The sequence below is a fragment of the Neopelma chrysocephalum genome, unplaced genomic scaffold (assembly GCF_003984885.1).
Source record: "Neopelma chrysocephalum unplaced genomic scaffold, ASM398488v2 Primary Assembly neopelma1_63, whole genome shotgun sequence".
Lineage (NCBI taxonomy): Eukaryota > Metazoa > Chordata > Aves > Passeriformes > Pipridae > Neopelma > Neopelma chrysocephalum.
The window spans coordinates 11,502,907-11,518,297 of NW_020897720.1; the positions used below are offsets into that span (position 1 = coordinate 11,502,907).

The window sequence follows — 15,391 nt, forward strand, 5'->3', positions numbered from 1 at the left end:
ATTAATTTCGTGTTTGTTCACATTTAATTTTATCTTCCTATCTGTATCATGTGCTCGGAGATTGGGAAGTAAATCTGCCTTTACATGGCAGAGAGAGAAACTTTGTAAAGCTGTACTAATGAGGAAGAAAATGAGCATTAATTAAACTTGTGGTTACAGGATGGGCCGAGGCACTGGAGTCCTGAAGCAGCAGTTAGATGGGTTACTTCATTACAGCCCAGAACAGGGAGCTGTGATGTGAATGGGAATGAGGAGACAATTAAGTCACTCACCAAGTGCAGAGCCAGAGAGACATTTAATTATCCACAGGAGCTAACGCTCTAAAACCTGGAGTTTTCTGTAGATCTAAATATGCCAGGCAGTTTTTCTGTCAAATTAGACTTCTAAAGAGTGTCTTTAGAAATGCAAGAAGGGTTGGGGGTGTTGAAGAGAAGGGAGAAGAAACCTGCTTTTCAGCTGAGCTCTGTGGTGTGGTGGCAAAGCACTGGCAGGTCTCCTGGGCTGGAGAGGAGATCTCCATCGTGGTGCCCAGGATTATTGTAATTAACTTAGGCAGAAAGCCCATGTGGCTGCTGGCATTGCCAGTATATGTAGATCCTGTGGTCCTTGAAAACCTTGGAAAGAGATCTTCAGGGATGCACGGGAGCCCTGTTAGCCCCAAAAGAGATTAGTGGAACTCTAAACCCCAACCCTGCGTGTTGCAATGGACTAATCTGTGGCATATCAATGTAATTCGTGTCGTAATTAGACAGGACAGTCACTCTCTGCCTTCCTTGTGAGTTTTTTCCTGTGTGGCTTTCACTTCTAAATAACCGCCTTGGTAACCTTAGCAGAGGGTTTGATTCTCTGAACTGCCGTTTCCTTTTGATTAAGTGTCTTCTGCTCTAGTCTTTAATGCATATTAATGAGTGCCAAGCAGTGCTTGACTTGAGTAATTTGCAGCTGGGATCTAAAAGCCCCTGGAAGAAAGGCCTGGGGATATCCTGCTTTGGGAAATAGTGGAATATTATAGGCTCTTTGCTACAGTTTGGTGCATTCCAAAGGCAAACACTTTTTCCATTAATTTATATTTTCATTAGTCACAGGACATAGTCTCTCCTGCCATCATTATTTAGCAATATTCCCATATGCAGTTTAGTTTCAAGTTAAAAGTCCCAGAAAAGGAGGGGAAGAGGTAACAGCTCAGCATTTTTTTCCAGAATTGGAATTCCTTTCCATGAAGATGTGCAATCCCATGCCTAATTCTAAATTGCACAGCATGTATGTGGCTGCAGGGTCATAGTGCAGAGTGGGCACTGCTAATCCATAACTCCTGGAGGTACAGCATTCTCAGGATGGGTGGCAAGCAGTGTAGGATAGAAAAACACTACTGGCAGCAGGTACTTTTAAGCTCTTGAAGTTCATGAAAGCAACTACTCTGATCCCCTTCAGAACTTTTGGAGAAACTGGTAATGGAAAGCCTTAATTCTCCTTTCACATCTCGTGGATTAAATGTCCAGATGATGACGGTCCAAGAATTTTCCAAAGACCTTCTAATTGAAGGAAAGGCACAGGTGTGCTCAAACAATACAGCATTTCTGTTTTAGTCACCCAGAGGCATTCTCCAGGAAATTGCAGCAACTTTAATGCTCTCTGTTGTCATCATAAACTTGGTGGTTGTCTGACAATTGTCTTGGCATGACAGGCTGGCACAAGAGTGATGGCATCTGTGGATAAGAACAGGACTGATGGAAGGTGAAGGATGTGAACAAACCCCTGCACAACACCGGTGTTGAGTTGATGACTAAAAGCAATCTCCCTTTCATGGTGGCTTTTTGAGGTTGTTCTGAGTAGTATCAGAAAAAATGCAATAGGCAATTGATCTTGAGTGCTTCATGTTCAAAGCACTTGGCAAAAAAAATAACAAATCAGCCCTTGTAATTATCCTGCAAGACTGTTATTGTGCTGCCTCACAGGTGGAGAAATGGAAGTAAAGAGGTTAAATGTCTTGCTCAAAGCATCAAGGAAATGTGTGGTGGAGACGTTCAGGAGCCCCACATATTTCTTAATGAATCATTTATAACTGTGGTTGTATTATTAGGCAGATGGCTTGACCTGTGGATTGCTGTAGCAACTCTGCCTTGCCGTCTAAATGAATTTTCTTCTTGAAGTCTTGAAAAAGCTATTTTTTCTTTAATTATTTCATGACAATATGTTGGCTAAAGACTGTGGAGGACATGCAACACATAAAAATATGTAATTCTTGAACAGTTCAAACACATATTCTTTCCTAATAATTCCAACCAAAAATAATTGATATGTTTCTCAGGTGTCACCTTCATCTTCTCAGGAGGGAGAATTCACTCTGACCAGCTTTTTTCATTTCCAAAAGGCCACCATGCCCTGAAAGCTAAAGTTCACCTATAACAGTTGTTCTTCTGTCTAACCAGTTCAACTACTGAGTGTAGAAGTTGCTTATCTGTTAATATTCTTAGAAGATCTAAATTCCTCCAAACTCCCATCAGTATTCCCTGCTGCATACAGTGTACAGCAGCATTTTCCCAGTATCCTGAATTATGGTCTGCATTCTAAACTAAGGTCTGGCATTAAATGCTTAGTTAATACTAGGTTAATGAACCCAGAAATACATAGGAACCTGTGCACAGCCGTGCTTTTTTTTTTTAACTTACAAAAAACAAAATCACATTTTTTTTCATGACAGTCAAGCTCCCAGTGTATATCTCCTGGGCATATGTATGGTGTTTGCATCAAACCCTGTGCAGCTGAGCTTGCGAATGGTTCCTTCTTGATATTTAGTTGTGCATTTATAAAAAGATTTCAGGATTTCTGGATATAATACTTAATATCCAGAAGAAGTGTGTGTGTGTGTGTGTGTAATGCAATTGGAATACACATTGGAAGGAGAGTAACATCACCTCTGAATTTTTCATGTATTCCACTTTACAGTAAAAGATCAGTTTTTGTCTCTCTGGGTTCAGTACTTATTTTCTTGGTTGTCTTGACTTCCTTGAGCTACTGAGCCTGTCTCACCTTTCTGCATCTGATGTGGAATCTAAATTAGATAAGAAGAAACAGGACACAATTTCAAATTCAGTTTTCTCTATACGGGCAGGATGGCATCAGTTTAAATTGCTTCGATATAATTTTACCTCTTTAATTCTTCCTCTTCAATCTGTTTTTGTATACATTATATATATGAATTCTGGGACTGGAAATCTTGCCTAATGTAAGTTAAGACATGACAAATGAACCTGACATTTTTCCAAGGAGGGAACTAGTGAACATACTGTATTTATAGCAGTAGGAATGTAGTTTGCTGCTTGTAGAAGAAAAATATATGTTGTAGGAGAACTTTAGTGCAGGGTTATGATAAGAGTGTTTAGATGATACTTGTTTCAAGTGAGGATTCTGGGTTCAAAGGAGCCAAAACTGGTTCTCCTGAAGCTTGAGATAGGCCTTCAGCAAACAGGGAGTTTAGGCTCCCAGAAGCTCAGATAGCAAGGTGAAATGTGTCACAGTGTTGAGATGTTCTCCTGTGTCCAGCTTGGAACTCCAATGACTTCAGGATCATCAGTGGGCAGAGAGGGAAAGAGCGTGATGAAGGAGCTTCTGAAGGTTGGATCTGGAGCTTCTCTCAATAATCATCTGAACAATTTCATTCATGTCAATAGCAAGACTTTCTGTCTACAAGCTAAAAGTTCATTAGTTTGAGTTCTCAAACACAAATGTTCAAATATATGCAGAAAAATTGATTCAAGCCAACCATCTCTGCAAGCAGCTCTTGGCTGCTCTGACCTTCTGCAGTAGGGCAGGACTGCAAGAGGAGACAAACCCAAATCATCCCGGTGCCCAAGTTACTTCACCTGCATAAAGACGATGAAAAGTCTTTTTCTTTTTAAAGTTTTCAGTCTTTATGAGAGTTTCTCCTGAACATAGTGAAAATTGCTTGGATGATATTCCTCAGAGCTGCTCTGTAGAAGTGCAAATTTCTTTTTTCATACCAAGGTATCTGGTCCAGTCTGCATAAGATTTATTTTTTAACAATGCACTACTGACACTTCTTTAAAACTAGTTGTGGCTAATTCTTGAAAGATTACTTTGTTGACTGAACCCTTTGTGTCAAGGAGGGAACAATCACAAAGCTTATCTGCTTGCAAGTAAGATGTAGTATTTTTCCATCCTGCTCCTGAACAGAAAGGCTGACTCTACATTTTTTGACTAGTACTGCACATCAGGACCAGTTTATGGCATGAACTGATCCTTTATTTAGCAGAAATAGTAAACACTGGGGCAGTCTGGGCTTGATGGATAGCTAAGGTTATCATAACTTGCATTTTAGCTGTTTTTTAATGGAGAGGGTATTTCCTAGACAGATTCTTAGACCTATACTTCGCTCATGTGGCTCAAGGAGAAGTCCTTTAGGCTCAGGGTTGTACCTTTTGTCCTTTCTTGTCAAGCTGGGGAAGTGATGCTTCGTTTTGCTCTAATAAAGAATTCACCTGGTTTCCTTTCTGCATCCTAATTGCTCTCCAGGGAGCACTAAAGTGTGCTTAAGCATATTGTAACTGTTTACTCACAACGTCTGCTGTATGTGCAGTAATGCCAAGTGTTCCATCTCTGCCCTGTCCCTACAGGCTGGCATGATCCGCACGGACAAGGACGAGTTCTTCATTGAACCTCTGGAGAAGGGGGCCCGGGAGGAGGAGGAGGGAGGAGGCAGAACACACGTGGTCTATCGCAGAGCAGCTGCCAAGAAGCAGCTTCCTATTGAGAGCATGGATACCCTGCATAAAGGTAAGGCAGGCTGATGTACAAAGTGCTGCTGAAGGCACGTAGCCAATGTGATCTGCTACCTCTGGCTTTTGTGTCCTTGAAAATGAAATGTGTTCTTCTCCCTCCAAGCATGAAAAAGTATGGAAGGAGTTGAACATTTTACCAGGGATAAGCAAACGTTGCAGCAGCCAAAACCATCTCCAGGATGGTGGAAATGACTTTGCTTTAAAGAGTTTCCTTGGCTCCAGAGATAGCCAACATAAAGTTGTGTGTCCCACTGAGTCCCTGGGTGAGAGTGGAAGAGGGGGGTGGTGGATGACACAGCAGTGCAGAGGTGCCTGTGCTGGGGGCAGGTGGCACTGCTGGCTTGGCAGAGGCTGTGTTGGAAGGCTGCAACAAGGACACCAAGGCTGACGTGGTACATGGGCTTCTCACTGAGTGTCTTTGCTGGGCTGGATTAGTCCCAACAGGGAAATAATGATGTCTCCAGTATGAACACAAACTGTCTTGATTTATTTATGTGCTACCAAGTGTGGAATTTAACGTATTAAGTATGCGATAGACAGTGACGGAATAGCAGGAATTAAACATAAGCACCAATTCTATGCAGTGTTTTCTGTTTGTCTGATAACTGCTTGGATGTTGCATCCTTTTTTCTAAATAAATAAGGGATGCAAATCTGTTAAGTAGATGTTTTGACAGCTGATGTTAACACTGAAATTAACTGGGTCATTTGACTGGAAACAACAAAATAGCTACATTTTTGTTCCAAATGTGTGTACCAAACTGCAGAGTTATTTGTCACTCATACCCTAGTATTATCTTATTTCAGTATAATAGGTTTTCAAGTATAGGAAGGAAGGAACAGAGAGCCAGAGAGGTGAAGCACTGAAATTAGGGTCATGTGAACAATAGAAATTTCTCAGTGTTCAGATGGGAACAGGGATTAAAAAGAAAGCAAGCAATAGCATTCAACCAACCTTTTCTTTCCACCTTGGAAATAACCCATGTAATTTTGTGGCTGACACAGTGCTGTGGGGAGACTCTTCTGGTTGCCTCTGTACTCACTGTGGAGCAGAGCTGGGGAATGCAGGAGTCTGAGAGCCACAATCCCAGAAGGATTGGATGGTAGATAGGATGGAAGTTGCTCTATTAGTAGACGTTTATAAAAACATTGCATGTTGGAAAATATCAGCCACTCACTGTGTTTCCTCCTAAACAAAAGAGACTTGATTTCGTTCACACCTTATGGCAGTATTTTTGTTTTTGGATGGTAAATATTCCTCAGGAGTAGGAGTCTGGTACACAGCAAAGTGTAAACTGTAGATCAGCTCCAGTTATTGGCATGCAGTACCTGCGAGAGGAGGCTCTGACAGCAGTGTCTGAAAACACCCCTCTCGAGTGCTGTGTGGCTTCTCGAGGAGCTAAAGGTGGCACTGCCCACCGTGCCTGGCAGCAAAGCCACACACCGTGTCTGATGCCACCAGACTTCCGTGTCTGTCACCTCACCTACATGAGGGCTGGAGTTTGCAGGCTCTGGTACAAAGGCACAAAGTAATCAAAGCCATCAGCCAGCACTGGGGAGCTGAACAGCGAGGCTGAACTCATGCAGGCCTGGCTGAGACGTAGCAGTGACCTTGTCTGGATCAGCAGGTGTTGGGGATAGGTAGGAATAGTTGTGATAGTTCACATTTTAAAGTAAAGAAATATTTAGTAATCTAAAGTAGTCTTCCCTTCCACTCCACCATCTTTTGATTGTAAACTTAATTACAGATTAGTTTTCATTTTGGAAATAATCTACTGCAGTGCAAAGGGGATTTTTTTCCATGAAATTGTCTTTGCCTTTAACAAAGAAAGTGAACAGGCACTCCAAAATGGTCTGTTCTCTACTTTTTATTAAACCTGGCTTCCCACCTCTGATTTGCTCCAGGCAACGGGCACGGAAAGGATGTGCTTTCAGAAATTGTAATTTTATTTCCCAGTTTGTCTCTTTACAGAATGCATTGAGTTTTGGTTTAACAAACATCAAAACATTTAGTGACTGGGTGTTGAGAAGGGCGCTGTGCTGTGTGTTTCCATAGTGCTCTAAATTGATCGATGGGCTGATTTAGGAAATACTTAGTAGGGCACTTTCAGCATGCTGTATCTATTAAAAAAAAAAAAAGGAGGTTAACCAAGAGCACTCCCCCTCTTCCAACATCCCTGGAGACAACTGCATTGTTGCCAAATCCCATAAATTTACATGTGATGAATTGTAACACTTGGACTATTTTTAAAGGTCCAGCCTCCAGGAATCTTATGAATATGTGATGATTTTTTTTTTTCCTAGGTAAGCTTCTGGTTCTTTTAACTGTTGAAAAAAATCTTTAGTTTCTGGCTGTGTAAATATTTTAAGGTAATGAGTAACACAAAGTTTATGTATTCCATACTTTTTAAGACAGCATCTTTCAAAGTCCCATGATATGTTAATTTAATCCCATGATTTGGGAGGGGATTGTGAGTCATGATTTTTGAATGTTTCACTTTGGATAGATAGATACAAATTCCTTATAAATATTCCTATCTCTGGCACTATTTTCACAAGAAATAGGACAAGATGTTCTCTCCCCAGTGAAACAGGAGGGGAAGGAATGGAAAGCTCCATGAACTTGGAGTTGGGTGGGTCAGTTGTCATTTCAAGAACTTGGGTCTGCAGTGGGCAGTGGCCACGCTGGACCTCACACAACACAATGCTTTGGGGTTTACTACAAAATGCAGTTTTTTTGTTGAGTAGGTGGCTGAAGAACTTGCTACTCAACTCAACATGCATCTCCCACAGCTGCCAGGCAGAGAGCTCCAACATGGAGCTGCAGGACAGCAGGAGAGAGGCTCCTGAAGCCGATGAACAACTGAACTTCCCAGAAGACAACCAGGACTAATGGAAGATCCATTGACTGGTTGTGAGTGTAGATTCACCAAAAAAAAAAACACAAAACTTTTTTTTTCAAAAAAATTTCATTTTCCACACCATGGAAGTAAATTCTAATTACGTCAACAGATAGGGTGAGGTGAACCTTGACAGCAGGGTTATTCTAGCATTTTCCATACGCTGCTATCTGTATTTTAATATTATAGCAAAAGAAATTGAGATTTTATTCCATCTGTTTAAAAAATATAAACAAACAAACCCCACGACCTCCTAAGCCCTGGTGAGATCAAGGCATGCATCTAGTTTTGTGAAGGCTCTGCTGACGTGCTGGGTTTTGAGCAGAGGAATGTCCTGGGAAGGATCTGCCGTGAAAGGAGCAGCAGAGCTCTGGTCTGATTTCAGACTGTGCCAGGTTTGCTTCTGCACTTACATAAACCACTATCAGAATATTGGGAAATGTAAATAGTTGTTTTGGCAGCCTGAATAACTTGTTTTGACTGGTGTGGGATTATCTGGTGTTGGCGAGAATGACAGAGCACGGGGTGTAATATTTCTGCCTCCTCTTCCCTTCTCAAACAATACCATTTGTCAATGTACTAGAAAAATGTAAGCATCACGTTTTAGGCAAGTAATAATCTTCAGCAGAGTAATATTGTGCAGGTCTGTGTGAGGTCACTACAAATTAGGCTAATTGTTTCAGAAAGAGAAATATTTTCATGTAGTGGCTGATGTATTGCAGGTATGGCGAGAATAAATCCTACTTTTTCTGGCGACTGCTCTTACTGCTTGCATGCATATAATAATTTATCTTCCTCTAGATAAAAATCAGCAGCATGTTGAAAATATTTTAATATTTCCAGTTGAATTCCTTCTTACAAACATGAAAAATGTTGCTTGATAGCAGTAAAACTAGCTGCACGATAGAACTGGAATTAAATAGATGAGCTAGAGTAGGTTGGTTTTTTTTCTTAAATGTTCTTCGGATGTTAAGTGAAGAGATGGTAAGTATTTAATTGACAGTTATGATGAGGTCTGGAAAGCCAGTTTGATTTTTTTGTCTCTAAAGACAACCTGATTATCAGGCTTGTAAGCTTTAATATCAAATTTCCCCAGCTAAATTACTGTGTCTGTTATGTTGATCAGCTGAGAGGAAATGATTATACTAAAACTTCCTTAAGGTTGGCCTTTTCTCTCAAAATTATTGTTTAAATATGGTGCTCTGAGTTTTATTGTATTGCTTGATTGATGAGAAACAGAAACTCAGCTTTAGTGACAGTTTTATTTACTGTACAGATGAAAGATGACCTTAGCCAAGAACAGTTTATTACCGAGGAAGACAGCAAGGTAACTCCCCAAATGTGCTTAAACCAGGAAGTTGTTGTTTCTGCAAGTGCCAATTAAATCTCTTGGAATGGCCAAACACAATCTGACACAAGTCCTGTCATGAATGGGCTGTGGGCTGACAGGGTGGACAGACAGACTCACAGCCTCTGCTGGAGACTTGTGACCTCTTCCCGTGGCAATACTTGGCATTGCTGGTGGTCAGACCTGCAGAGGGGAATTGGCTTGGTGCTGGATGATGCTATCGTTTTATGTGACCCTGTGATGCACTTTTTTGGGCAAACCCCCCCATTTTAAGTTTTTGTTTGTTTGTTTGTTTTAAATTCTACTACTGTTTCCTTTTTTGATGTTGAGGGTGCTAACATCCCCCTGGCTATAAGAATATACCAGTCAGGTAAAAGGACAGAAAGAAGTTGCTGCTTCTACTCAGCAGTGGTGGCCAACTCCTTTCTGACAGACACCCGAACCTCATTGGGGCAGAGCTGGTCCTCAGACCTGTCATTGGCATCTCCTGCCCCTCCACGAAGCAAAAGGGTAAAAGTCTCTCCTTCTCATCCTACTGGGACATTCAGGAGTCCTGAGGGATTAGGGCCACTTCAGCAGGAGAGAAATCCAAGCAAATTTAAGCCAAAACAACCCAACCCTCTAAGTTTTTTGAAAAGATGAAAGTTAAAAATATGATAAAGTTGTAACAACTCACTTGCCAGAGCTTTGCAGGTTTTGGAGATGATATTTCAGAGGAAGACTCCTCCATCATAGTCCATCAAACTGTCAATGCCATTGATTTACTAATGTATTTAAATTACTTTTTAGAAACCAACGTGCATCTGGTGTATTTTTTTCTGGATTGCCTGAAACGACACTCAGATTGGCTGCTGCCTGGCTGGTTGCCATTCTAATTTACAGAAACTTTCCTGGTTACCTTTGCAGGGGAACAGTTCCTTCAGGAAACTGAAGTTTCTCCAAATCCAATCAATATTTCCTCTCAGCCTGCACTCTTGCTGATTAATTACTGCTCCCTTATTTTGCAGTCAGTAAGACTCTGATGACAATATTTTTTGTCTCCTTCCTACATCATCTGTGCATGATAAATACATCTGTCTTTCTCTCCTGTCTTGGGTTTTCTCTGAATTCCACATTGCAGATTCATTTTCTGGGGATTTTCTGGGAAAAGGAAGATTGAGAATTCAGTTGCAAATCAGCTTTTAATAAGAAGCAAGGGCATGCACTCATGAGAAGAGAAATCTCCAGGGAGTGGTATTAGGCCACGGGATGTCACCCTTCCCAACCATCTTCACTGCAGCTGATGGAGCAGTTCTTTGCTAGCACAGGCAAATAAGATCCTTACAGCAATTTCAGTAAGAAACTTTATGATGAATCTAAAGGTTTCTGCTTTTATAGCGGTGCAATAAATCATCTGGGATGATTAGGTGAAGGCTAATGAACAATGCTCTTACTTGTGCTCGATGGGAAATGCAAGGAATAGCCTCTCTTTCTCCAGAGCTGATGGAGTTTTCTGCCATGGACCTCCTTAGTGGGTGGCCTTAGCTGGGCCACAGAATGGTGTCAGGTAAAAAATCAACCCTTCCAGTGCTTCTGGGACAGTTTTCTTTTGCCTGGAAATAAAATTACTATGAAAATAATTGATTTTTTTTTTCTTTTTAATACTAGTAATGTTGCTAAATTTTTTTGAAGGGGAAGTGCTCATGTAACTGCAGATGTGTGGTAATGCATATACATACTGGGACCACAGTAAAGGTGTGTGGGTTACTTGTACAGTGGGCTTTTTTGAATTTTGGAGTGCTTTGGGAAGTATGTTTCATCTTCATTTTTCTTTTAATTAAACATCTTTTTCCAGGGGCTCTAATTTGCTTCCAGAATGATTGAACATTCATCAAATACTTTCTCATTATTATTTCTTCGTGATATCAAATCTGTAGTTGCTGCAGCACAGTTTTGTTTCACAAGGAACGTAAATCCTCTTGTACAGAGGTAAAAGTTGGTGGGGTGTCATGGAGCTGGAGTGGAGAACTGCCACATGGCCCACTCTGTTTCGGGTTCCTGGCACTGAACTGTCATCTCCCTATCCCACACACCCCATCAAACTGTAATAAAATGTTGCTAAACTATTACTATGTTCCTGGAATACAGGAACATAATAATAGTATGTGAAGAAGCTCAGTTTCAGTTTCTGTATTTGTCCCTGCCTTTCTCATTAGGCAGTTTGGGATCCACGTAGACTCAAAGGGAACATTTCAGTGCAGGCTTAGCTTTGAGCAGGTACTTCAGTCAAACTGATTTCAGTGGGATTCAGATATGTACCTTAGGCTAAGTGTTTTTTATTCTGTCTGGTTTCTCTTTTGGTCATGAGGCAGGTTACCAGAGCAAGTTGCTTCCATTCAGATATGCATCAATTACAGGTGAACGACTTAATTATTTGTGCTTATTTAAATATCACAGATTTGCATGTATTGTTAGCTAATGTAAAAATAAAATTAATTCTCAACTGACGGGTTCATTTTAGTTTCTCTGCTAAATTCAAACTCTGTAAGGCTCTCCAAAGTGATGACTTGTGAACAGCTTACAACCTGGAGTTGAATATTATCAAATATCAGTAAATGTAACAAAATTATAATAAAGCTGATATTGGTCTATAAAACAACAGTTTCCAGTTCTCCTGCAAATACTCCTGCAAAGCTTTTGTGAGAAGTTCTGATGAAAGTCTAGGAAAAGCACTCATTTTACTTTTCACATCCTTCTATCAATTAATTCAGCACTGTGGGTGTGTGAAACTGAGGTTGATTAATCACTCCGTTCTGTTTACATTTAGTCAACACTTGTTTGCTTATAGATACATTTATAGAGACAAAAACTTTTCAACAGATTTCATTGAAGTTCATTTTAATTCCTCCTTCTAATATCCATTGATCTCACAGCCCTTAATGAATTTAGCCTCTCAGCCTCCTGGGAGGAAAGAGAGAACAAAATATTTGCCTTTTGGACAGGAGTAACACAAACCTCGTTTTCACTGAAAGCTGATCCTGTTTCTTGCTGGTAATAGCCCAGTGTAAGAGCAGAGTTCATGGGAGCAGCAGTTGGTAAGTCAGACCTGGCCCCCAGAGCCCCAGCTCGCCTATGTGAGGGTGTGCGGCCGCCCACAGGCGTGTGAGGAGGTTTTGCTTATGAAAATGTATGTGCACACCCACATGGTTTCTGCAATTTCACATTTACTGCTGTGTTTTTCCGTGAAGTGTCATCCTGTTGGGGTTTGTTTATTTACAAGCTGTGCTCGTGTTGTCCAACCTGCTGAGAAAAACAGAGCGTGGCAAGGATCCAGTAGGTCCTGCCAGGCTCAAAGAGGGAGAAACTTGTTCACAGAAAGACCTTAATATTCTGCCTCGACTAACTGAAAGTATTCTGGAACCCATATCTCTGTTTAGGAAATGGATTCTGAAACTGAGAATTCAAAAATATGGGTAGCGTGTAGTGTTTGCTGTTTCATACCATGGGATTCAAACCCTGTGTTTAATAACAATACACAAAACAGCATCTGGTAGGCATCACTGAAATAAGCTCTGGTAGAAAATGCCAATAAACGTTTTCAGTTTAAAATGTTTTCTGACTAAAAGCGGCATAAATTTTGCCTGCTGTCCTTGATAATGATGATACAGTGATTTGATCAGGCCGTAATATCCAGGCATCATCAAATGAAAGCAATGAGCAAGCCCAGAGCTGCAAGGGAGATGGATATCCTTCAAACATCTACCCTTCTTGCAACAGAAGTGCCACATGTGAGGCCCTGTGAAGAGGTCCAAGGATTAAAAATGTATTCCATCTGGTTCTGACTGTTCTCAGCTGTGTGAAATGTGCTCCTCATGGGCCAGCCAGGGAAACAGTGCTGTGTGCTGGTGTCTCAATGCTTGCAGAAGTGGGACTGGAAGAGTCTCTGCATTTATGGTGCTGTGAGACCCAGCTGGAGAATGAGAAACAAATTGCTTGGTGTTTCTGTGCACTCATTTAGTTCAGGGTCACCACCATACACCAAACACATCCCTACAAGCACATGCTCTGTTGCCTGTGAGCTCAATGCTGGTTTAAAGGAGAGTCTTTCAGTGCCTCAGAGCTGGTGCTGCATAGACAGTTCTCACCAGGCTCCTTCAAGCCACTGCCTGAGCTAAAAAGGGCTGTTTCTTTAGCTGGCTGTGTATATGGTAAGTTGTGCATCATGTAATATATTTAATCACTGCATTATGGACTGTTCCCTTTAAAAGTTCTTCCCAGTTCCCTAAAATCATCTCCCAGTGTAGCCAGGGCTGTTTGTCCTGCCTCCCTTCATCTTTGCAATCACAGGTCCCACAGTGCTGGAGGAGCTTAGCACTGCAGACCCTGCTGCTCACCAGTACTACTACTGGGTGAACTGGCAGAGGGAGAGGAAAGAGAGCACTTCTGCCTTTTGAAGACAAGAGGGAGAGGAGGATGCAGCTCTTGGGGCTGGATTCTGCCCCTGGTGCGTGCAGGTGCAGGGATGAGCAGGGAAGCTCATGGCTCTTTGATACTTATGCTTTAGCAAGGCATGTGTTCTGCTCTGTGGGAGGCTGGGTAGTACACCTGTAGTAACCCGGTGGTTGGTATGAATTAGGTGCCTGGTCTGTACAGCCTTGGTTTATAGCTGCAGCCTGTGTTGGGTAATAACTTTCTGCAGCTATTTTGTAACTCTTGCTTGGGGCTGCCTGGACTTTTCAGGTAAAAATAACTTTCTCTGGGAAAAGCGAGCAACAGCAGTGTTAACTTTCATTTCAGCTAGTGCAAGGCTCCTTTCCCCTGTGCCTCCCTGAAATTCTGAAAGGTAAGAGGGTTTTAGCCCAGGAAAAAAACAGTAATATTTCTGATTTCAGTTGCTTTCAATCTGCAGTTTGGTAACAGTAGCAAGTGAATTTCTTCTTGGAAATTTGTGCTTTTCTGTAGAGCAGAGACACTATTTTGAAACAGTGGGATAAGTGGGGTAAGGCAGTAGCAGAAACTGTTACTGCAAACTGTGAGCATGAATTCTGATTTTTTTTAAATGATCACTTTAAAAATGATTTATAATTATTTTTCAAAATATTTTGTCCCAAACTGTGTAGAGCATGAAGTCCCATGTGCACACTAGCTGGTAGTAGTTTGAATTTAATTGTCTTTGCTCCTTTGAATATAAACCTCAGGAGTCATTTTACCTAACATTCACATATTAGATTAAAAATGTTCTGTCAGCAGGATTGTCTTGGATCATGATGTACTTTCAAGCCAAACAACAGTTAATTTGTTGATACAGAGGTGCCTTCTTGGTTTTGAACCATTCCTGTTAAGGACCCACACGTGAGCAGTAGCCACAAGCTGCTTCACTGACTTCCATCACATCCCAGGTGTGGATGATGCTCTTGCCTAGTTTGATCCTCACAGCACTGCCTGCACAGACCTGCATCCTGATACTCTCTTACTGAAACTTTGCTATTCTAATAAGACCAAGGGCATGGTTTGGTAATTGGTTTAAACCAATCTAACACTGTGCTAATGAGAGACCAGTCCTCCTTCTCACAGGCCACACAGTCTCCTGCCAGCTGTTGCTGTCTGAGCCACATTGCTGGAAGGGATGCAGTCACCAGTTGGAAACTGTTGGATGGTCCAACAACACCAAGGCAGGCAACTGAATCACTACATTACTTTCCTCAGTGCTCATGGAGACCCTGTGCTCTGCTGGCTGTATGTCTCAAAAGAGACCCCCAGAGAGTGGCACCTGGTTCTGTTGTCTACCTGCCCCATCCCCCTGCAAAGGTTTTGTAGACCAACATTCATTTTCTGCCTAATGTGGTTGCACATCTCATGGAACTGCGGTGCCTGTTAATGGGTTAAACACCTAACACTTCATTTTTCAGCAGGTTCTTTGATTAAAAGCCTGAGATGAATCTTTGCTCTTCCTTTTATCTCTGAGTTTTTGTGCAGTTGCTTGCTTGTTCCAGCTCTCTGTGTGTGCTCGGACCATCTGGCACAGCTCGGCTGCCTGTCAATGTGTGCTGCTTTCAAGGAGGAAAATTATTAATCACAATCTGGATGATGAGGGGGTTAGGGATTGCTTTTATTTCCACTGCAGAGCTGGCAGTTCCACAGGTAGGTAGTTCTTTAGGGAAGGTTCCTCAGCAGCCCTTTGAGGAGAGGTGTCCAGAAATCCTGAAGGTCCAGGTGTAAGGGAGGAGCTGGGAGCAGCGTCCTTGGCGCCTCATGCTGCAGGAGCCTCACGGTGCTGAGGATCATTTTCTTTAGCACTGCTGGGCTTCAGACAGTTGTCCTTGGAAACAAATTCATTTCCCTGGGCTTTGCTCCATTTTGCAAGGT

General features: G+C 41.8%; 1 protein-coding gene across 1 annotated transcript in view; it reads left to right on the forward strand.

Annotated features, from left to right (window-relative positions):
- ADAMTS2 (ADAM metallopeptidase with thrombospondin type 1 motif 2) overlaps window positions 1–15,391 on the forward strand; it is a 172,227-nt gene that overhangs the window by 58,167 nt on the left and 98,669 nt on the right. The window contains exon 3 of the mRNA XM_027682751.1: window positions 4,635–4,794. Within this exon, the coding sequence (XP_027538552.1) occupies window positions 4,635–4,794 (160 nt within the window). The remainder of the gene's footprint in view (window positions 1–4,634; window positions 4,795–15,391) is intronic.